The 24,993-nt window shown below is 42.9% G+C and overlaps 1 protein-coding gene across 2 annotated transcripts in view; it reads left to right on the top strand.

The window, feature by feature from the left end:
- Nucleotides 1–3,688: 3,688 nt before the first annotated feature.
- Nucleotides 3,689–24,993, top strand: part of GAB3 (GRB2 associated binding protein 3) — a 64,252-nt gene continuing 42,947 nt past the window's right edge. For both annotated transcript variants that reach the window (XM_068204887.1, XM_068204888.1), the window contains exon 1: nucleotides 3,689–3,905. In XM_068204887.1, coding sequence (XP_068060988.1) covers nucleotides 3,834–3,905 — 72 coding nt within the window. In that variant the 5' untranslated portion in view covers nucleotides 3,689–3,833. The remainder of the gene's footprint in view (nucleotides 3,906–24,993) is intronic.

Below are 24,993 nucleotides of genomic sequence, written 5' to 3' on the forward strand. Positions count from 1 at the left end.
GTCAGTTGAGATAAACTCTGGCATCTCTTTCTCCCTTTATACCTGTAAATTTGTGAATGAAATAAATACTTCTGATTTTTTCCATCCTCTCCATCCAGATTATCCATTTGTCCACAAGGAAATAAGAACTTTCACTACTCTCAATATTAATGATAACAGCACCAGTTATTGTTAATATAGAAATGGATAAGCTTAAATAGCAGACTTAAGTTCTATCTGTCAAGTCATGAAGGAGTTTCCCATCAATGCAAGTAGCCATTGTGTTCTCTTCTGCTTTATTAGTGTAGTTTTCCTCTGAAACATCAGTAGCCTAAGTTAGGAAATGAATGGATTACACCAGTACTTCCTTGAGAAGCAGAGAATGCTCTTAGGGATCTGGCTGATGTGAATTGCACACACATCCAGGGTCAAACTGACCGTGGTTGCTCTGATCTTTGCTAGTGGCACATATGAGGTTAGTCTGGTGAGGGCGGTGTGTGTGGCAAGGTTTTGACAGCAGAGGGGCTGCAGGGGGGGCATCTGTGAGAAGCTGGCAGATGCTTCCTCCATGTCCATCACAGCCAAGACCAGCTGGCTCCAAGACAGACATGCCACTGGCCAAGGCCAAGCTGCTCCATGACAGTGGTAGCACCTCCGGGATAATGGACTTAGGAAGGGGAAAAAAACCTGTTCAGCAGTAGAAGAGAGGATTGAGAACTTTCCATTCTATTTCCAACATCAGTTCACCCTCTACATATGTCTTCAACTGTAAGATTTTTAAAACAAAGACCCTGTCATTCGCCATCATGATGATGGATTTAAGAAAATAATTTCATTATTTAAATGTGGCTGAAAAATTTGTGTATGGGTCAGGACAAAAGTGAAATCCCACCTCTTCCATCAGGATGAGAAACCATTAATTTTTAAGCCTGTTATTGTCAAACACGTGCATGAGTGCTACATTATCGGCACAATGAAAGTTGTCAGTGTAAGAAAATAACTTTATTTGCTCTTTTAATGTTTGGAGCACAAATACCAAGAAGGCAACAGCAGCTTTCATAACAAACACGTTAACCCCCACATGCTCTGCTTAATTATGGCTTCCTGTATTTCTCCTCAGGCTACTGGCACCATAAGTAAGCTGGCACAGATTTTATTTATTCTGAATGTGCTGAGTGCAAGTGGCCGGGCAGGTGCTTCGCAGGCAGTGGAGCCATTCCAGCAGTTCCAGAGGACAGGAGCCTCTGACAGAGGAGTGACACATCGAGCAGGGAACAGAATCACTGCACCCCTCCCTGTCACCATGGCTACCACTCAGCAGGCGGGTTTTGGGCAGAAGTGCCAATTTAAGCAACTGCTGATTTCTTCTTATTGCCCCTGCATCACCCCCTCCCTTGATAAGGTATGTGCTATTGCAGGCCACAGCATTTATCAGATCAGGAAACTAGTCCTGATACAGCTGGAAAATAATCTCTCTCTTTTTTTGACTCATTCTTTTCCAAACAGTCAGGTTTGTGATTCAGCTCCTCATGTAGACACACAAATACACCATGTCTGCACAGTGGAGCTGATGGCAGAAGTGCAGAGACAAGGATGGGGACTGCTGGTGATTTAAGCAGCATTATCACTGAGCACAGCAAAGACAGAGCCAGAGCTCTCCCTAAGGCTGTGATCTGCTATTCAGTGTTTAAATTCATTTGGTAGCCCAGGTTCCTTTTTCCCCTGTCCTGTCCCCTCCCCATTCCCCCTGCTGCCTTTCTGCAAGTAGTTATGCAGCTGCACAAGGGAAGCCATCTGTCTGAAGCATGATCCAGTAAAAAATGGATATTGTTAGGACAGTGCAGGGCTAACACATGAAGTGTATCCCAACTCATTTTATTTTGACCTGTGGACGTTTTAAAGCCTTTCGCTTAAGGCTACTGTATCTGTCAGGGTGACACAGGCAAGGAAAGTGTGACTTTCTTTCCCTAAATAAGTTCCATGGCTGGATATATCTCTTCAGGAAGAAGTGTTGCAAAGCCTTGTTCACAAACCTGCTATTAAACATGTGAAGTTGTTAAAACATCACTGTGGGTAATGGATAAATGGAGCTGAGTGAAGGTGGTAGTAGAATAGAAGGTTGGGAATTAAATAATACTGTAAGACTTCATGAAAGCCATTCTCAAACAAAAACATACCCAAAAAAGTCAGAGCACATTTGAAATATGTTTATAGTTTATTCGTGACAGTTTTCATTTATTGTAGGATTCTTTTGAGACCAGTGATAAAGTAAAGCACTAGCAATAGGAATCTATGAGTTTGTACAGATTTATTTATATTTTTATGTGAATTTACACAGGGCCTATATTTATACAGTTATGTAATTTATAGTACATATTATATTAAATATAATAAATACATATTGCAATCACCTTTTTGCTTAAAAACTTGAAAAACACGTTTGTAGTTTGTGAGATTCAAGAAGTGGCACTGCAAGCTGGTGTCAGCCTGCCCTGCCAAAGAACCCCGGCAGAGACCTGAAAAATTCTGTGAAAGCATTAAACTGCCGTGGGCCTGCTGGTGCTGATCACACCTCGCAGAGTCAGGCTGCCCTGCGAGGGCTGTGCCTGGCCAGGGGCACGAGAGACTCCTCTAAGTGACAGACTCACTAAATCAGTGAAGAACCACTGCGTCCACTTTAAATAAGTCAGAGTTTAAAAAGTCTTTTGAAAAATGAACAGAGATTGCCCTGTCCTTGAAAAGGCAAGAGTTTCCCGCCCTGGAAAGAGGCACAAACTACAAGGATATCAGCAATATTATGCACTCTGTGGGCGTATTTTTCAGTTGTGACAGTGGAGTGGCAGTCTCCTTGAAGTCACTTTCTGAAAAAGTATGTTTCTAAAAAATCTGTGATGATGAGAGCAGAAAAATCAAGTTTATTCCTATTAAATTCGTACAGGGGGCTAAATGCTCCTGGAAAAAGCACTGAATGCACAGACTAACGAAGCTTGTTAGATGTTGGAAGCTGTAGTGGAGGTTTCAGTGGGGACTGGCTCCACCGGCCCTGCTTTTGCCTCCCGCTGCGGCCAGAGCCCTTCTCGTGCCGGGTCCCCAGGGTCGCCACGGTCCCCTCCGCGGTCACCGCTGCCTCCGCCGCTCCCACGGCTCAGCCGCGGGGCTCGCCCGCCCCGCTCGGCCGGGCAGGGGCTGCCAGCATCCGCGGGGCTCCGGGCAGGGACAGCCGGCATCCCCGGGGCGCAGGGCCGGGCTGTGCGGGGCGGTGCGCGGCCGGGCGCGGGAGCCGCTGCCGCTGCCGCTGCCGCTGCCGCTGCCGGGGGTGTCGCAGCCGGGGGTGTCGCAGCCGGGGGTGTCGCAGCCGGGGGTGTCGCAGCCGGCGGCGGCGAGCCCCGGCCGCCCATCACGTGCTCGGTGTGTTGCATTGTGCTGGCGGCGGAGGGAGGGCTGGCCGTGTCAGTGATCAATGTCATGACTTCTTCCGCGGGCTGGAGCCGCAGCAGAGCGCAGCTGAAGGAAGCTGACTGCTGCGGTGCGAACTGGCTGGGAACAATACACACACACAGCCGCGCACCCGCACGGGCGGACACACGGCCGCACGCCCCGGCGCGCACTCGGGCGGACACGGCACGCACACACGCGCGGCCGGGCACACGCGTCCCCGCACACACACACTCGCATCCCCGCGCACACACAGACACTCCCATCCCGCACACACTCGCTCCCATCCCGCACACACACACGCTCACATCCCAGCGCGCACGGACACACGCCGCACACACACCCGCACATAACAAGTACACACGCACGGGCAGCCCGCACCCTGGCTCCCGCTCCGCCGCTCCGCGCCCGGGGGGAAGATGAGCTCGGGGGACGTGGTTTGCACCGGATGGCTCATCAAATCACCACCCGAGAAGAAACTCAAGAGATACGTAAGTGCAGAGGCTTTCCTGATATTTTTTTCTCGCTAAAGGGATTTCGGCATGTGCTCGCTGTCTGACTCTTCCTTTGAAATCTCTCGCCCGTTTCGGCTTCGCCTTGGACCAAAACAAAAAGAATTCCAAGTCCATGCGCTTATGGAGTATTTTAGTTTCCACCGATATTCTTGTGTCCTCTGGAATTAACCTTTCCCGGCTCGTAAGATTATAGTACTTCAGCTGTTATGCAACATATTTTAGGTTAAAAACCACATTTCGGTTTCAGTTAACGTTGCCGTAACTAACAGAATTGTTGTAATAGAATTGCAGATGTCACTTTTCCAGGGACGGACAAGAACATCCTAAAAGGAAAGGGGGGGGGGGGGGGGGGAACCCAAACCCAAACAGCCAAAATTCTAGTAATTTAAATTCTGAGGCTTGGCTTTGTTAAGATGCTCTGTAATTTCTATGACACTTGCTAAAGGCAACATATGCAATAGTTTTATTTATTTTATTTACCAATGCTAGATGCTGTTGTTAGCAGAAAGCTTCAGAAAGCTTCTTGGTCTGTGATAAAGAGGTGCTGGAAGATGCTGTGCTGTAAAGTTCCTGACAGATGAAAGGTGAAGGGGGCTGGGGAGAAGAAGCGAGCCCTGCATGGAGATCTGCAACTGCACTATGGGCCCCTTGTTTCATTCTCTATCTGCTTGCCTGTTTGTCTGGGAAAAAAAAAAAAAAAAAAAAAAAAAAAAAAAGGATGTGTGTGGCAAACATAGGAAACTGTCTCATTGCAGGGGTGCGAGGAAAGCACTCCGGGTAGGAATAAATGGCCCTTAAAAATTTGCTTGGGACAGCATTAACATTATAAGCCCCTCATGGGCCATTTTGCATACTCATTTGTGGTGGTTCGTCATCAGACATGTTGTTATGTTCTGCTGTGACACTTTTGGACTCGGTAATACCCGTTTGAGTCATGCCCTTCTAACCTGACTTACCCTGGAACTCTGCACCGTACTCGAAGGATGCCGCTGGCCGTGTCTCTGGCGCTCCGAGCCGTATGCACAGCTTACATCATTTGTCGTATTCACTTCTGTTTATCAGCATTTTCTCTGGAGTGCTGATGTTAGCTTTTCCCGGTAATATGAGGCATAACTGTCTAGTGGAAGAATATGGTGGATATCATTTGGTAGTGTATTTTTTTCTTTGGCTAAAAACTAGCAGAAAGCATAATTTACTGATGTTGGAATTATTTTTAACTTATTCCTAGCCAGAGTTTCTTCCTGTAGACCACAGTATTGTATTGAAGTGGCTGAATATTTGCTTTGTTCAGTTAGCATTTTCCAATTCTAAAATAACCACTATGGTGTGTCTCACGGGAGCTGCAAATAAATTATGGGCATCTCATCTTTGCTATATTTTGTAAGTGTACTAATAGCACTGTATGGAAGTCACAGTGTAAGAGCCACTGATTCACCCAGCTGGTATCATTAGTAACTCTGTCAGTGAAGCTATTTTTGATGACTCAATATTCATAAAAGGGCAAAGTAGAGAAAACAGAATGTGATAAAGCTGGGATTTGAAAGCCCCCATTATACAGTCAAGATAATAGTCACAACAGGGGCTCTGATCAGCTCACAAGGCTACTTGCAGTCTGCTCTGCTCAGATTTTGCACTACAAAACCGGGGGAAAATTGGTCTATGTTATTCTCCACACACCATTAGATTAGCCAGATCTCTGCAGATTAAGCTTTGTTTTCTGGTTAGGAGGATAAGGATAAAGATTTATTATTTGTCCATAATAAAAGCAGAAAGAAACCTGGTGCAAGTACAGCCAAGCTTAATGTCCTTTCTCATATGACCGGTTACACAGTGGATGCTACAAACCAAATGGAAATTGTCTCTCACCTGCTGTAAACTACTTCTTCCCTATTTTTCGTAGAGTTTCACCAGCATGGCAGCTCGTGCATCTTGCACTGGGGTAGCAGATAGCTCAGGCTGAACCACAGTGACTGCTTAAAAACAACAGAGCTTTAAAACAATGCCTGTTTAAACTGACTTCAGTAGGTGTCAAGTGTCAACCGCTTACAGGAGAATGGTGTTGGCTCTGGTTCTGGACTGACAACATACATAAATCCCCGAGTTCAACACCACCCTTTGTGTTCAGCTGGAAAAGCCCGTGGTCTGAGCCGACGCTTCCAGGGAGCTTCAAGTGCCAGCTTGGCCGGCTGCTCATGGGACCTCTCGTTCTCTGCCCAGCCTCATTTGCTTTCATGGGGTTGTCTCCCAGTTTACATTTTCCTGAGTTTAGCATCCGGCCTTTGTAAGGTCTGACCTGACAGCCCAGTGTTTTACACACAGATAAATTCTTAATCCTTCATCTATTACATTTATCACTAAGAAAATCCACTTAATTTCAGTGGAATATGTGGTTAAAAGATCAGAAAAAGCAATGAATTCAGGTTGTGAGACTGGGGACTGCAATAGTCCCGCTGAAGCCACTGGGAATATTTGCAGTGTTTATGAAATTAAACAAATTATTCTTTCCAAGACTGGAGCCTAAAGACCAAAGTATACCTTCATTTATATTTGTTCTCGGGTGAAAGCAATTAGGTTTTCTACGCATTATCAGAATTTGCCTCTAGGTAAGCAAAGCATTATTTTCAAAACTTTGAAAGTGAAAAGCAGGTGTTAAGAGTCTATATTTTTCCTGTAATGTCTTACAAAGCCGATGCTCTTAGTAACACTATTCTTAGAAGTGTCTTATCATTCCCTAACAAAGGCTGCTGTCTTGCCTGTGCAGGAAACGAACATGAGATTAATTACCCTAGCGTAACTTTCTGTAAAAACAGAGAGCTTAATGCTAAACACAAAGAATTCGTTAGAAAGCACAAGGAGCTTTGCTACATCAGGCAAATACTCTAATAATGATTTAATGGCATGGGCAATGCTTTTCTCTCAGTCTGATACTTGAACCATGAAACCACCACGTCAGCCTATCTATAGAGGCTGTTGTGCAAGGAGTCTCCCAGGAGGAGTATTTGGTGTGTGTTGCAGTACTTCGTCCTCTAAGTGTGACCCGAAAGCTGGGCTGCTTTCATTTCCCCACTTGGTTCCAGCTTTTCTCACCCACCAGGTCTGCGTGGGCTTGAGGGGTGCCAGGGAACAGCCAGAGCTGGGGGGAAGCTGGCTATGGGGCAGGAGACAGAGAGGAAGAAGCTGCTCACAAAAACTAAGAAGTGGTGGTGATGGAGGTAAAGTCCATCCTGCTCTAGACCAAAAATGTTAAGTATCAGCCGTAGCTTGACATTCAGCCCCACAGGAGGAAAACCCATTGAAGATTTTTGCTGTTGATGTTAGTGGATCAATGAATACCAGCCTCTGTAGGAAATTAGATGTAATGGGGGAATCTGCTTCAAATTTGATGGGTTTTACAGTTCCTTACATTGGTGCTGAGTACATCCATCCCAATTCTGTACTGTCAGCATTGAATAGCTGGCTCCTTGGTAGTTTTCATGGGGAAATATATCTGAATACTGACTGTTATTATTTGTTGTTTATTTACTGGGGGAGGTGGAAGGAAGGAATGGTTTCTCGGCCTTGAAAACAAAGGACTTAACACAGCCAGTTCAAAAAGTCACAATGAAAGGAAAAACAACACAGAAGAAGGCCCAGAGAATGTCTAATGAAATAAGAGGCCAGTGCTATTGAGAAGACACATTGCTTATGTGCTGAGAAGAAGGAGGAGATGGGAATTTTAACACACAGCTAATTGCAACTTCTCCTCAAAATGCTGTCCCATTGTTTGTCACACCAGTGTGGAACAGCAGCAGTAGCTCCTCTGAATGCCCTGCCAGTGTTTACTTGCTGCTAGTGTTATGTGGTTTGCAGTAGTAAAGGGCCATATACAGATGTTTGCTTGTTGTGAGTCACTGCAGCTCCATTTAAGTTAACGCTGTGCAGCTGTACCCCAGCTGAAGAGCTATTTTTAATCTTCAGTACTATACAAATTGATGAGGGAAGACCACTTGCTCAAAAAAGGGCAAGTTTCCCGCCTTACTTGAGTGACTGATTTCTTCAAACATTGTTGAAAATCAAAATTCCTTGTCAGCATCTCTAGAACAAGAGTGCCAAATGGACTCCATATTAGAAAATGCAGCCTTGCTTCCTACCACACTTTTTCATGGAGTGTCTGGTCTGGGAAGACAAATACAGGTGAAAATTAATGAACCCTGTGGCAAAAGCTGGTGGGGCAGAGCTCTTTGCTGCTGTGTCTGCGTGTGGGGCAGTAAGTGCTGCCAGAAGGACAGAGCAGAGCCCAGCCCAGCATCTCTGACCGTTGGGGGATCTGCCAGGACCCAACCGCAGCACACCAAGGCTGGGGGTTTAGAAGATAAGAGAATCTAGGCGACTTCTCCATTTTTAGCTGAAGTTCTGGTATTTATCAGGAGAACAAACAGGAAGTTACTAAGAAGAAAAAGTAAAGTAGAATTATGGAAGAGTTTGCTCAAGTAATAGGAACAGGAGTGGCAGAGCACAGCGAAGGGCGGGTGGGATGGAGAGCATCTGCTCTGCGATCCAGAACTGGGCTGCTGTCACCAGAGGACACTGCCACCCTCCCCTGAAAGAAATCCCCAAGTCCTTTGTGAGGTCAAGTACTTCTCCTTGTTTGGGGTTTGGGGGAAGTTTCTGAAAAATATTATCAAGAAGAAACCCAAATTTAATTTTTATCCTTAAGTCTTTTTATTTCCAGATGCTTCTTACAAAGCCTTACCTCTTGAGTGCTGTCCCTTTTGAACAGAGAATTCTGACCACCTTTCATACTTTCCGGGAATAAATATCCCCAGCTCCCTGAGTTTCTTTAACCGATTTGCGCAGGTTTTGTAACTGTGGTTCATGGGCTGGGTGGAAGTAGGAGTCACGTGGGGTGCAGAAAGTTGTCAGAGCCCTTTAGCTCATTCCAGTTGTAAGTTTTGTGCCTATGCTTTTTTCTGTTGTTACTTCATTTGAAAATCCAGTGTATATTCTATCTGTCTGGTTTGTGTATTAAAAAAGAACTGATTTTTGAGAAAATGAAGGCTTTCAAAGAGAAGCTCCTGTGTGGCAGTCTGTATGTTCCCTCTCTGTGAAATCCTGTACAAATTGATCTCACTGGTAAAATAACAGCAGAATATTTATGTTAGGGAGGAGTTTCCATCACTGGAATTAAACATTTGTAATTAGCTATGTGCAAATCAGACCTTGTTTTGGTAGGCTGAATGTGATGTTTATTCTAGACCGTTTTCTTCCATTTTAATGATGTTTTGATAGTTTAAATGCAATGCTTAATGAGATAGGTTGACTTCTAAGAAAGAAATAATTTCTAAAAAACACTGCTGTTCTTGGCAACCTGTGTATCAGAATAATTTCCCTTGAACTATTTATTTGGGTGGAGCAATAATAGTCCTGAAGTCCCAGTTTAATCTTTGACTACATGTTTTCAGTGCACAGGAATGTCCAGCTATTGGTTTCTATTCAAAACAGAAACCCATATGTTATCAGGTCTTTGCATTCAAAAATAGAGCCTTAAAAAAACATGCTGGTTTGAAACAGAGAAGGAACTGTTAACTCAAGTGGTAAATAAACAAGTGATGCAGTCAAACATGGCTCAGAGGAAAATGCATTACGTTGTACTTTGGTGAAGTCTTTGTTGTAGCATGAAATCTATGGAAATATGAATAAACAACATTACTTCTACCAGTGATGCATTAAAATGCTATGAATATTTGTTGTGAAAATGTGATAGGTTTTTAGGGAAAGGGACAAATTTATTCCTAAAATGTTACTCGTTGGAAAAACAGTCATTTTATTTGCTTTTTTTGTCCTTTTCATTTGATTTGGAAATGAATTAGTAATGTGATAAGACAAGGAAAAAATGCTGGTTTTGAAATAAAATTTGCATGTCAAAACATGACATGCAGCCAGATAAAATACATTTTCTTCTCTCTCATTTAATTGTTAAATAAAATGCAATACTTTAACTTTTCAATTTTTTTCTGCTTTACAATAATATCCTTGACTTGCTTCAGTTTGTGTTGCATCAAGAAAATAAACAAACGAGCCAACAAACACATAGCCATGCAAAACTCAATTCTAAAATCTGCTGCAACTTAGTATTTGTTCAAAATACCAAAACCAGTGCCTAGTCTTTGTGCCAGAAAAATACTCCCTTTCTGAGGCTAATTCATTCATAGCTTTGTAATTGTCAGAATGAGACAAGTGTTCTTAGAGATTTTGTTATTCCCTTCCCTCCTGATGCCAAAAACCCCACCTGACCCCTGCAGTCAAAACTGCATTGTAGCTTTCCACAAAAGCCCTGAACAGCTCATTTCAGTTATCCAGGATCCCTTTTCATAGAGCATTTTACAGAAAGGCAGGAAAGTGTTGTTATTAGTGTGAATTTGAAATTACTTAAATGAGAGTATTAATTTAAACTGAACTTAGATTGTCATATGAAAGTTTTTGGCTCATTTTTGACAATGCCTTTTTTAAAAGACAATACTTTCTGTGAGGCCTGTTAGTGATAGGTATTCATCCCGTGACTCCCAAGTCTTGAGACCGTGGGTTATGTATTCATATTTCTGTTGGACAGAATAATGGCCATAAGGGGACCCTTTCTAACTTTGCAACTGTTGTAATGTCAGCAGAGCACAGAGTTTGTGAACAGTCTGTTTTCACATACCAGACTTGCAAACTGTTTGTAGAAGTTCAAGGATTTTACAGTTGTGGAGCCATTTTTTCAAGCTGACACGAACTGGTCGTGCCAAGGAGAAGCCAATAGTTCAGAGCAAGCATGAGCTATGTTTTACTTGCAGACTTTACAAATGGAGCAGTAAAGCCATGAGCTTTACCAAAGTTTTTCCTGGGTTTGGGAGCGCTGGGAAAGCCAGCTCTGTGTGCCTGCTGTGGAGCTGCACTTCCAGGGGCTGTTGCTGGTTCCACAGAAAAGCCCCCAGCACTCCAAGGTGACGGAGAGCTGATCAGATCACTGTGGGAGGAGAGGAAACATCCCAAGAGATGCCAGCTGAGTTTACAGTAGCAGTGAAGAAACAGTTTCAGGAGAAGTGATAATGCTCCTTGGCCAAGTGTTCACTGCTGCTCCAGCTACATCATCTGGATTGTTTACTAATATTTATAGTGGAAGCTTTGCAAGCCTAAGAAGTTTTATTTTTAATAAGTTCAACATTTTGAAACCATCCTAAGAAAATAATTGCATTCTCACTGAGGCCTTAGGTTTAAAAATAAGAAACACTCAAGTAGCTCTGGGAATTGGGTTTTTTGAGATTTTCAAGCGCTTTGCTCCCATTGGAAAAAGGTTTGCAACACGTTTTCACTGGGTCCTCCCCTGACTCCAGGGCTACATTTACAGGTCTTCACTGGTTAACTTTCCTGGTAAAACAGTGAGATTTGGACTGTCAACTGAAAATGGGACTGCTACTCCCATTAGTCCTGTTACTGTTACACTTTATACTTTTCCAAATATTCCTTTTTGACAGATAACTTAGTGTCACACCAGCCTTGAGCTATGGATTATAAAATAATGGTGAACTGTTTCTGAAACGTGATGGAAAACCACCAGCTAAACCCCATCATTATTTCAGAGTCCTCCCCAAACTCCTGCTTTCATTTGCTGCGAGCCCCATAAATAGTCAAGCTGAAACATCATTAAGACTAACAAACAGAAAGGTTAGGGGGCAGTCAGACTGGCATAGGAAGAACAGGCTACGTGGTGGTGCCACTGCTTTGGTTCCCCTGTGCTTCCCTCTCCTTTGGGTTTGCAGACTGGAAATTTAATAATTCTGGTATTTAAAGGGGGGGGGGGGGAGGAACCCAACATTTATTGAAGTGTTACTAGACTGCAGTGCTTTAACAGCTTTAATATGTTCATATGTTCTTTTTTTTGCTTTGCTTTTTTTTCAAATTCACAACTGAAAGTACTGTTGCTATGTTACTGTAATGGTGTGTAGGCTGCTAAATAAATAGAGGGAGTTTAGTCCATGCCAGAAATAGAAAGCCAGGTCAAAGGTGACATTTGGGACATGTTGAAAAAAAAAAGAGAGAATATATAATTATTTATTTCCTTCCTATTATTCTCTTCAGTCTCATTAACCCTAGACTACTTAGAAGGAAATTACAACAGAATTTCTGAGCATGTCAGAGTATAAAAAAATGACACCATGGGAATTGTAAATCTTTTGGCTTTGTTCTTTGCAAGATCAAGTTTGCACAGTAAAACAGTGGCACCTCATGCTGCTGTGAATTGAGCAGGTACTTGGAGGTATCAAAGGACTCAGGGACTGCTGAAAATTCACTCTGCAAAGGCGTGCAGAAGGGAAAACCTGCCAGAGGGAGCAAGCTTTGAGGGAAAAAAAAACCAGGAAATGTGAGTCCATTGTCCTTTTTGGGGTAGTCTGGCAGGCTCCCAAAGACCAGATACACAAAATGTGCTCCGCTCTTTGTGAGTAACCCCAGGTGCCTGCCTGCACCTCCGGCTGCCTGAACATCTTTGTGAGCCTGGCTTGTGAACCTGCACAAGAGCAGGGTCATTTCATGCTGCTCTGCTGCCTCTGTGTGCTCCTGCTGTAGCTGGGCACCACGAGCTCTTGTTCAAGCCCCAGGGCTGATTCAGTGAATGGGGGCACTGCAGCCACTTGGGTGAAAAGTAGAGCCCAGCCCTCCCTCCACCCGCGCGGGCTGAGGCAGAAGCACCCTTAGCCCAGGAATGAGCCCAGCAGCCCCTTAATTGCAGAGGGAGGCCTCTGACTTTATTTCCAAGACATTATGGCAGCTGCTGGAAGCTCAGGGCTGTGTTCCTTGAGCACCAAACTCTTGGCCCCACTGCTCCTGGGAGCATCAGTAGCTCTGAGCCCATGGCTGGAAGCTGCCAGACCTTCCCCTGGCAGGAGGTGGGACATGGAACTGCACTGAGCCGTGAGTTAATTTAGCAGATTTGTAATTAATCTGGAAGATCTTCTCTTTAAATATGTATGTTTACTTATAAACACGTTATTCACATGACACAATATGAGGCCTCTAATTTCTTTGTGTGTTAGGGAAGACATCCACAGCAACAACCTTAACCAGTACAGTGCATGCAGTCCTATTGGAGATTTTGTGGTGTTATTTTTGTAGTTCCACAAATCTGTTACTTTTCTGCAAACAAACAGGTTCCCCCTATGGAAGAGACATTTGTATTTGAAGCATTCCAGAAAATCCCAGATTTAGCATAAAATTTATAGAAGAGGATTAAATTAGAGGTACAACAAGAGCCAAAGATGCAACAAGTCCTGATCCTAAATTGCACAAGTTTTAAAATTTTCTTTGTTATTGCTCCTTGAATGAAGGGATGGAACTTGAATGACTAGGAGCATTTCCTAATATGATGGATGTGAATAGCTGGTTTAATAAGATACTCTCCTATTCTCAGCCCCAAGCCAGCCCCTACTGCCTTAGACCTTGGGGTGTGTCTGACTTTCTGTGTCAGAAAACAACAAGAGTCTAGGATCCATCAGGGTTGTTTATTTACTTTCATCACAAGTTTGCTGCTGCAATTGGTTGGTTTCTACCACAACCACTATTCAGCCTCACTCTGAAGGAGAGGGTACTGAAGGCTTTCTTTTGTCCCCTGTGGACTTCAAGCCCTCATTTGGACTCCGTTAAATCCTTTACCCTTGCCAGAGACTGCATTTATCTCGAACCCTAAAGTGCAATGACTATGATTTATCTCTCTTTGGAGTGAATAAGGTTTTACCAGGCATTTTCTCCACAGAAGTCTGCAGCTGGGAGAAGAGCAACCTACAGCCTGTCCTTTCCAGGGCTGTGTTGCATATGCTCAGTAAACTGCCCAGTTTTAACCAGCAACAGCAGCATTGCTGAGTGGAATGAAGGATGAATTATGCCCTCTGCAGTTCTGTTACATTGTCCTCCTAAGGGACCTATTTGCCTTTCATTATATTTCCAGGTCCTTGAAATTATTGTCTAAAACTTGTAAGTAAACTTGTTTTGCTGGTTGGTAGATTAAAGCAGTTTACCCATTAGAGCAGCCCAGATGGGCTGCAGGGATGTTTGCCTGTGCTCTTTGTTGGGGCAAACAGCTTGATTGTTAAACTGAAGGAAATTGTGCCAAGGCAGAAGCTGGCAGACATGGCCAGCTTTCAGATAAGCTGTAGTTAGCTGGATGAAGATTAAGCATGTTTGCATTGCTGCTCTCTGTCAGTACAAGCTCCCCTCACTGTGGCACTTACCTTGTCGTGGGCTCAGAGATGCTTTAGCGAAACTTGCCATTAGAGAACGGGCAGCACAAGTTTGGGAGGTGAAGAGTCAAGGGGAGCTTGTGTGAAGCTGTAGCTGTGCAGCCCTTCCCAGAACACAGTGATGGAGAGGGGTAGTCCTAGAGATGCTCCCCAGTCTAAGCAATGATGAGGCTGTAGTTTAGCAGCCCCAGCTATGTGAAGACATCAGCAGTGGTGGCTCTAATTCTGATCTGCTCAGAACTCACTGTGCACCCACAGACAGGTTTTAGTTTGACTTGTTTCTGGGGTTTACTGGATTTGGAAATGGAGCTGGGATCTCTGTATGACCATATTGTTTCAGATTTTAGTTCAGAGATTGGGTTTTTTTTAAAGAAAGCAGATATTTTAGGTGTCATCTATGCATATGAATAAAAGATAAGGAGCAGAGGAAAGCACTCAGATGTAAGACCTTTTACTATTACTGGGCATAAAGCCTAAGGTCAGTTTGTTGTAGGGCAGCTGGTCACTTCTGACTTCCAGCTCGTGTTGCTGCAGTCACCTGTTTTGAGTGGAAACATGGTTGTGCAGAATCACTCCAGATTTAGCTCATGGTGCACAAACATGGTTGTGCAGAATCACTCCAGATTTAGTTCATGGTGCACAAACATGGTTGTGCAGAATCACTCCAGATTTAGTTCATGGTGCACAATCTTTGTGGCTCCTTGCTGGGATAACAAGAAAAGGCACATGAGCCGGCACAGCAACAGCAGCAATGAAATATGGTGTTGTAGCATAACTTGAGTCTCTACCATCTAGCACAAAATTTTTTCCTTCCAGAGTCAAGTGCACCCATAAATAACATAAAGGCCAAGTAAATACTGGCTTTAATAAGCTGCTGGAATCAGGCAGGTGCAGAGTCAGACTGGAGGGTTGATGTGAAGCTTTCATTTGCCTTTATGAATTTGCACAAATGTGCTTGGAATACCTCTTTGTCCTCTATGAAAAGGTTTCATGTACAAAGTACTTAGACTCATCAGAAAAAAAAAACCTTGAAATAGAAATGGTACCTCATGTTCTTCAGCAAAACAGAAGCTTAGAGAGAAAATAGAAGCTAGAAAACGTAGTCTCAAATTCTAACCCATTATGACTATATTTATGGGGAACATTTAAATGATTGGAACTGTTTTCCTACATATTCCTTACTAGTAACAACAGTACCTTGTGACTGGTGATGTCTCATTGCCTCTAAATACTGAACTTGAATGTCAGGTTGAGCTCAAGGCTTTTCTCTTTAGCTTTTCTATGAATTGGCTGAATGCAGATCAAGTACAGAGCCGTGGTCCTCAGCAGCAAGGGATTGGGAAGAGAAAAGCAGGTAGGAGGATATTGCATCCCAGTGAAACCCCCCAGATCTGGCATTATTACCAGAGCTTCTGGTAGCTTCAGTGACACTGGTAGAGATGGTATGTGGTATGGGAACTGCAGCATTTACCAGCTTGTGATTGGAAACTGGAGGCAATGAATGGATATGAATATGTTCAAATGCACAGTTTCAGTTCACTTTCTGTAATATCTCACACAATTTTCCACAAAAAGATATTTCACCAGATAGAATTATGGTGAGAAATAAAAGCAGAGTTGCAGAGAAATTGGTAACTTCTTAAAAAGAGTGAACTCACTGAAAAATTGCACTTTCTATTTGAGAGATTAAATCTATGCATGGTGCAGCCATTTTTGCTTTGCCTGGCATAAGATTTGCCTGAGTCATGGCCAGCAGTAGACCACGCTACCATCTCCAGCTGGGGACCTAGAAATACAGAATGCAAAAGCAGATGCTGACTGCTGGCTGGGGGATTCCTGCACCGTCTCTGAAATGATGACCCTGTTTGATGGGGCAGCACACAGAGTGCAGGCAAGTGCATGTAATGCTTCTCCCCAGGTGAGAGGATTGATCTGAGGGTGAGAGACAATGCAAAGGCTGCCAAACACCTCCTGTCCCAGCTGATGAGGATGGATGATGTAATGGATGAAGCAGGAGAAGGTTTGCAGTGAGGAGGGTGTAAGATTTGAAAGGCTGCACATAGGAAGGAGGAGTTGCAGTCCTAATTTGAGTACAGGCAGCTCAGCAGATGGCCCAGCAGATGAGTTGCTATGCACCACGGCATGTGTGAGAACACAGAATCACAGAATGGCTTGGGTTGGAAGGGACCTTAAAGATCATCTCATTCCAGCCCCCAGCCAGCATGCCACCCACTAGATCAGGTTGCTCAGGGCCCATCCAACGTGGCCTTGAACACTTCCAGAGAAGAGGCAGCCACAGCTCTCTGAGCTCTCTGTTCCAGTGCCTCACCACCCTCTGAGTAAAGAACTTCTTCCTAACATCTGATCATAACATGAGAGTGGTGGTGAGGCACCAGCAGGCACAGAGCCCTGCCCTGTGCCTGGTACTGGGTACCATCAGATGCCACATTCCTTACCCCAGCTGTGCCCTGCATCTCCCATCAGGGTGCTTTCCTGGCTTGCACACTGAGCTTCCCACAACAGCATTTCGTTTTGCTCTTTTGCATTACAGCCATTTCCTCCACCATGCTTTGTCTTCCCTCTTCAAACAGAGCAGAGCCCATTTCCAGCAGTGGAGGTCCTTGCCAGTCACAGTGACACCAAAGTCACATTACTGACTTCTCCTGCCTGAGGCAGCAGCTCTCTGGCTGAGCTGGCACCTCTGGGGGAGGAAAACCTCGTGCTTTGGGCCACAGAACAGCCTTGCTGCCATGTTTTGGGGTTATTTCCTACTATTCCAGATCTTCCAGTAGTGAAGTCCAGTGGCCAGAGATATTTCATGTGCATCCTATATGGCTTGCACCTTCCCCAACAACTTCAACTCTTTGGGAGTTTTAGGAAGATACTTCAGAAAATCTTGAAAAATCTCTAAATCTCTTTGTTTAAGAACTGGACAGTTTGCAACTGACTTTCTCTAGAGGATCTGTTTTGCTGCTTGCTGTTTGAGTCCTTTGGGCTCCATTTTCAAATCACCAAAGCACTGATGGCTAGATCCAGGAAAAATCATCTTTACCCTTAATAGCTTAGAATGGCCACTGACACCTCACAGTCACATTGTGATGCCACTCAGCACACCAGTGTTAGAAGCTTCTTTTTTTCCAGGCTGTTAATTCAGAGCAATATATTCCTGTGGGAAATTCCAATAATCCATGTTTAGTGATACAGCAAAATTCTGCTTCAGTAACCAGTTTATGTGTAACATTGATAAAATGATTGCCACTGGTTTGTTCCAAGAAGCTCCATTTCCAGTGTAATCTGCAGGAAACCCACAGAGATGTATTGTGATGCATAAATTCAAATCACTAAAATTAGGCTGATAAAAATCTCGGATATTCTTGGGGCGAGTGACATATTTTTCCTTTAACCATTTCTGGAGCAATATAAACTAAAATGGGAACAATGTTCTTATTATCAATATCAGAGTGTTCCCATGGCATACTCCAGCAGATACATGGCAGCTCAGCCATGCCAGTAAAAATGCAGACAGCCCTTTGAATCAGGCAGCAGCAACACAAGCACTGGTAATCCCTCCTTTCCCACACACTGTCCTGTCAGATTCCTTTTGCTATCTCCAAGTCTTAAGAGCGTAGTTCAGGTTTTGTGTCTCTGCCCTTGGTGTATTTACTCAAATTGCAAACAAAATTAATCCCTCCTATTTTTACTATGCTCCCCTGGAGCCTGCACTAAGACTTCCCATTTACTAAGCTCATCTAAGGGTACTGTTAGCCCATCATTGGGACAATAATTTTGTGAGTCCCTAGTGAAAATTCTTTGGACCATGGTCATGGATTAGGTTGCATGGTTGAGGATATTTCACTACTGGACCTGTAGAGAGTGTTCAGCAAGGAGAATGTTTTGATTTTCCATAATTAAATTCTGTATATACAGAAGCCAACCAACAACAAAAAATCCAGGTCTCTATTCACTGCTTGTATAATTGAACTCTCTGAAGTATCTCTCAGCGTAAGGACTCTGAGATAAAGTGGAAAGTTTTCAATTAGTAAAGGTAAAACTTAAATGCCATGTTCATCTGTCTTATTGTAAAGAAACAGAAGGATGTTAAAAACTATGGTATGCTGGGTCTTTTTTTTTCAACAAAAATTGGTTTTGGGGGCATTGTACATGCTTACAATAGAACAGTTGAATAAGAAAAAGTGGAATCCACTATGAGTTTTGCATAACTTTTTTGTTCATAACATGCTTGTGCAATGGAGAAGTCAGAATGCAATAATCAAACTGTATTTCTTCCATGCTTGAACATCAGTGGCTGTCTGGAAAATTGTGTTCCTTATATTCTCTGAGATCCAGTCCAGAGCTGCCTGTCTTGTCCAGGGGCTGTCTTCAAATAGGAATGGTGGAAGGAGGCCTGGCATGTTCTGCTGAAGACATTGGAGCAGCCTCCAGAGCAGCAAAGGGAAATGCCCAAATGCTGGAAAAAACCTCAGCTTTTTGTGGAAGGATCTTGTAGGAAACTGCTCTTGTCAAGGCTCTGCCAGTGCAGTTACCCTTTCTGCCTGCAGCAATTTACCTAAAAAACTTTGTCTCAAACCACCAGTTATCACTCTGCTGGTGCAGAGTGTTGCCTCTTCTGTTCCCAGTAACAAGTTTGATCTGTGGCTCTGGAACAGGCTACAGGCACTCTTGTTAGTCAGCAAATACCAGAGCCTCAGGGCAGGGACTCCACATCAGGGAACAGGGAAACGGGGACATGTCCAGTGTCTGTTGGTAATCCAGCTGTTAAAAATAAACATTGACTTGACAAACTTCTAACAAAACACCTGTTATGTCAGAGGGGAATTCTGACATGCTGATAATAACGCTCAGCTTCTAAGGTCAGGGTATAACTGTGGTGAATGCTGGGGAGATCTCAGCTGAGTGGAAAGAAGAGCTCAGGTAGTTACCTAAATACAGGAGGCCTTGGCAACTTTGGTTCCTGTTCTTTTGAAACCCATATCTCACAATGTTATAATTTGACTTACTATTATTAATGTATTTGCTCAGCTTTTTGGTGAAAATACCATTAATTACTAATTTAGTTCAGTGGAATGAGTGCAACAGTGTGTGTGCGTGTAGTGCATTTAGTGATTTCAGTCCTGAGCCTGTAATTGCTCTTGCCTGTATATAATGCTGTTGGGAAAAATTCCTAGTTTCAGAGTGTCAAGCCCTTAATTTATCAAGGACCAAGCCAGAAGCATGGAACTCTGGAGAAGATTGTTAGGCATGGGAAGTCTCTGGTAGTAAATCTCTGTGGAAACAGTGCCCAGCTGCAGTTGGGGGACTTCCCTTCCAGTTACACCCTTTACACCCTCCCATGGCTGTAAATGCAGAGCTAGGACTTTTTGCCTGTGCAAAGGCAAGGCAGTGCCACCAGTCTATGCTGAGGCACAATCCATGCTCAGCTGTGTCTGGCACAGGGAACTCTGGAGCTGTCAGGATGGAGGCAGCAGCATTGTGATGTGGGAATGCAAGACACACACAGGAGTCTGACACTCAATGCAGCCCAGGACTTGAATGTCTCTTCAGAGGCCTTTGGCTCTCCTGCTTTTGACTCTATGCAGCCACCTCCACCTCTCCCACACTCCTCCTTTGGTGGTTTTCATGGCTAACCCTCAGCATCCATGCAAATGCTTCCGTGGCCCCCTTGGGTGGCTGTGGCCCATGCTATCCCACAAAAAAGTGAAGTAGCCACAAGCTTAGGAAATGGCAAACAAGTAAAAAGATCTCCCCTTGCTGCTTCTGTGCCCTGAATGGCAGCTTCTTTAATCAAGGGCTGTTAAGAGGGTCTTGGAACATGTTTGTATTCCTGGGAGAAGAGCTTGGTCCTGGAGCTCTGGAGGAGCTGAGCTGTCTCTCTTAGAAGGCTCTCTCAGAAGATGAGCTGTCTCTGTGTGTTTCTGACACACAGAGCACGTGACATCTGTCACATAACGCTGTGAGAAAAACGTTTCTACCTCAGAGCTGAAGCAATGTGTGAAGTTAATCATAGGTATATGGCATGGGTTCTGATTTAAACGTGGATTAGAAAGCATGCAAACAACAGTCTGTCTCTAGAGACATTGGTTCTTTGCAGCAAAAGAATGAAAGTGAAAATATCCTGAAAAACAGTAAAGAGTGCTATGGCCTGCAAAAATACCAATTTTTCAAACTGGATGCAAGAAGTGGTACAGGGAAGGGGCATGGGATGATTTTAGTGCTTCATTCATCTTCAGCTTTAGTTGTACATTATGGGCCTGATTTTGCATATGATTTTGTACCCAAGAAAAGCTTTAGTTTTCCTTTTAATTCTCAAAAAGGAACAAACACAAACCAGACATGGAGAAGAAGCCTTGGATTAAACAAACACAAAGTCCTAATCCAGCTGGATTCAAGGCAATTGGATTATTCTGCCTAATTCTTGTAAAAAATTGAATTAAACTATTGTTGAGAGAAGACTGAGGTTACAGGATCAATAGTAGCATTCAAAGAGATAGACAAGAATGTTCTATGGAATATTTAAAATATTTATTTTGGATTTATTGAAAGATGACTACTCAAATACCCCAAATTCTTAGAGAGGTTAAACTTCCATTTCATTTTTTTTTTCAATAAATCATTGTTTAAATTAAGTATATTATAATATCATTACAACAGCAATGCAATAATATTAGTAAGCACCATCATTCTCAATTTATTTTAAGTAATGAGGAACTCACAGAATAAAAGATGGACATCTGTGATGGGTTTAAAAATTAATTCAAACAGTCAGTAAGACTAGAAGCTCTTTAAGTGCCAAATTATCGTTGCAGAAGTATTCTTTTTATCTATGGGTCATCATTTCCAAGAAACAAGTGAAAAATGTAAACACTTCCAAGCATTTGTCCCTTTAGGCACAGAGTGTATTAAAAAACAACAACAAAAAAATACTTCAGGGACTGAAAAGAAATGCTGGCCAGGGCATTTTAGACAGAAACTAATAACGCCTCATCTGGTGAACAAGCAAGAAGAAAAACTTGCAAATTATTTTATTACCTGATTCATGGAAGTTCTCCATTCAGCTGAGTTTTAAAATTAAGTTTCCTTTAAGTTTAAGGAAACTAATTGGAAACCGTCTTCAGTCACAGAATTCAAAGCAGGAGATGGTTGTGGTAATTACTGGCAAGCAAATAGTAAATAGTCTCAGAGGTGAAAAACCACAGGGCCTCTGCTAAGCTGGGTCAGATTCTGTGCTTAATTACACCACATGAATAAATCATTGGAAGACAGTTCAAACTTTTTTTCAGAAGTGAAAAGGAAAATGCAAATTCTTACTTTTGCAAAGCAGGGTGAAGGGTGCAAAAGAGCATAGCATCATGACTCTGCTGCATTATTGGTTTAGAGGGGCCCTTTTGAGTAATACAGGCACAAACATCCCATTGCTCCCAGGCCAGATTGTGTAAGTTATTGAAGCATCTAAATCCATCTTGTTTCCTCTGTGGGTTCTTTGATGGTGGTTCGATCCACAATAAAAAGGTAGTAGGAGTATCAAAGATAGTCTGAGTATCCATGCTGAGAGGGTGAAAGAGAATCAGCAACACACAGTCTTTCACTGATATGAACATTAAATAATAGCACTAACACTGTTTCATCTGAAGAAGCACATTGGAGATCCATAAAAGCCAGTATGGTTGATTTTTCTTGAAAATTTCCTGGAGCCCAGCTGAGCAAATACTGTAAGTTTGGAGCTGCATGACAAAAGTAATGCTTTGTGTTTCTCCTCAAGTCTTCATCTGTCCAACTTCTCCTCTAATTGCACACAAAAATAGCTATGGCAGCACCACAGGGAGGGCCAAAGTCAGAGCAAAATTCTTTGGGTTGTACTTAGCACAGACCATACCCATCAGAAACCACCAATTTCAGACAGTGTTGAGTGTGAAATCAGAAAGTGGCCACTGTCTGAAATTTTTCTGTCTGTTGCAATCCTTGAAATTTCCCCAAGAAAATACAGTTTGCTGGGCAAGGAGTAGTGTCATCAAAATCTTCTTTGGAAGCTTTTTCAGTATTCCTCTACATCTTACAATCAACCCATCAGCTCTCTGGGGTTAGATTTCTTTTCAACAAATCTCCCTGGTTTGAGACATCACATTGTATTGCTTATCTTTACCATGCATGGGACACATGCCTTTGTGTGTGTCTGATTATTCTTGTAACCTGATGAAGTCAGAAAATAAATTTTTGTCCTTGTTTCTCTAAGACCAATATGCCATTCTTATTTTTCCTGTGTGATACTGTTTTCTCTCTCTATGGTCTTCCCTCTAAATCAGAGTCTTTACAAAAAGGAGAGGCACTTCCCTTGGCCTGTCCCTGGCAAATAGCTCCCTGGGATTCTGCAGTGACTTTTAACACAAACATCAAGACAGCATCACCATATGATTCTTCCCAGGCATTGTAAAGTAATAAAAAAATGTATTTTCTGCTGAGAAAAAGCTTTTCTATCTGCAGAAGGACTAGATCAATCATTAAACCCTCACAAGTTCACATTTATGGTTGTCTTTTGCCATCTGTCTCAGCCTGCTTTTTAAAGCCTACTAAAACCACCAGTTGTGGGCCAGTGCCCTCTGAATGGGCACATCTGTGCTACAGCCATTCTTAACTCCGTGGCTGAAAACCTCTGCAATGTTAGGCTGCAGAATCCACTCACTTCTGGCAGGTTTAGCACCTCTGTTAACACAGATCCTTGTCCTGACCAGGTGGTATTTTACCTCCCAGCAGGCTTAATTTAAATCCAGCAATTAGCCTTAACTCTCAGTCAGCACATCAGCAACAGGCAGCCTGGTGGGGCTGCTGCCTGCAGCACACACCATGCATGTTGCTTGTTGCACTGGACCCTCACAAGGAACATTTACAATCTGGAAAACATGGTAAGAAAGAGTCATAAGTGAAGGAGAAGAGTAGGAGTAATTCCGCATTCAGTTCTAAATTTGTGTCAAGTGTGGGATGAGGTTTAAAATAAGAAAAGATAATGGTTGGGGTTCTGTTGTTTCTTTCCACCTCTTAGTAAAGTAATTTTTGATCCTACTCTTTGCTTCTTTAGAAACATAAAATCAAGTGATAGATCTTAGCTGAAGTGTTTCATGAGTTAAAATTAAACTTGAAAGTTAGCAGGAGGTGTTACTTGCTCTTGCCTTTATTTCTAAGGTTTTTTTTTTTTCATGTCTGACCAGAAAAAAGGTAACATGCAAATGTCTCTTAGTGGTTTAAACAAATAAGCATGAAGTCTAAAAAAAGGAAAGCAGTTGCTGCTTTCTGTGTACAACCACTGTTTTCAGAAGTCTCTTTTATATCTGCTGCCTGTGAGTATGACTCCATTTTTACTCAACAATATTCTGCATTGTTGGGGTAGGAGGGGTCAGGGGAAGGGATTTTACTAGTTTGGTTTTCTCCTTGAAGGGAACTCCTGCAGTATTCCTGCCCTGGAAACCAGCAAGGACATGGGGAATGGCACAAGAGTAAACCTTGTCTTTCCCTACAGAATTGAAAAGATTTGTTATTCAAAATGTCAGTTAATCCACAGTAGAAAGCTGTAAAGGTTCCTCAGTGGCCATCCCTGAATGCTCCTGACAGCCCCCATGGTTTGACAGTGTCCTTTCTGTGTACTGTTCCCTGCACTGTTGCTGTGAACAGCACCCAGGCAACAAGGGCAACACCTTAAAAGAAAATCTCTTTTCTCATTCAGAGCCACCCTTTTGGGGTATCATGTGCAAGAATTATCTCAGCCTACGCAGAATTTTTCTCCTCTGTGCAGCTCTGGCTTCATGTTTGTAGACAGTATTTTGCACTTGTGTATTTTAATGAAATCCAGAAGAAGAAACGAAAACTTCATTATATTTTCCCTTTTCCTCTTTAGTGTATTAGGTTTTTTTTTTTCCAACCTTGAGATTTTGGATTTAATTTAATTTAGATCTTGTTCAGTTAAGATGAGGCACACAGCTTTAGAGAACTGGGAGCTGTCTGCAAGTTAACTTGGCTGTTCCTGGTACACATTTTATTGCATCTCGTTCTGCTGGAAGGTTTGATGCTTCCAGACTGGTGGTTTCTTTCTCGTAGTTTACTAGTGAATCATAAAGGTCTTGCTCCATTGTATTTTGATCTTTTTTATTTACTGATAATACACACCTCATGGCCCTCTAGTTTAGCAAAATTGATTTTATAGAAAATAGATAGAAGCATAACTGAAGGATCAATGACCATTGTCTATTTTTAAAATATGTATTATCTGCTATAATACATTTGCTTGTTATTTGTGATTGATCTGGTTTCTCACATTGCACTTTAGCTTTTGGATTATGTACTTGAAAAGTGTTTGGCTGCTGAGCCATCTGTCTTTACAATATCCTAAATAATCAAAATAGATAGTAAATTTTGACTTGTTTTAGAGAGGTAGAGGAGCTGAAGAGCCCATTGTGGTCAAGCACCAACACAATGCGGCCTTGCACCAGCAAATGTATTTTGGTTAAAAATAAAATGTGATATTTTTGAGATGCAAGGTAATTAATCTAACTACATTATGGCTTCTTCTAGAAGGCCCTACCCCTTCCAACATGAAGTTGCTCATTACTGACACAGCTGAGTGAAAACTGACCACTGTTGCAGGAATAGGAAGAACTGAAAGTGTAAAGGAGGTGCAGAGCTTGAACAGTCTTTCTGCTAACTTCACAGCTCAGATCTTCAGAGCTCTCTGAAACATATAGATTATGACTACCCAGAAAAAGAAGGATCATTCATACAGTCCATCAGCCTCCAGTGGATTCACAAAGCGT

The sequence above is a fragment of the Anomalospiza imberbis genome, chromosome 14 (assembly GCF_031753505.1).
Source record: "Anomalospiza imberbis isolate Cuckoo-Finch-1a 21T00152 chromosome 14, ASM3175350v1, whole genome shotgun sequence".
Classification (NCBI taxonomy): Eukaryota; Metazoa; Chordata; class Aves; order Passeriformes; family Viduidae; genus Anomalospiza; species Anomalospiza imberbis.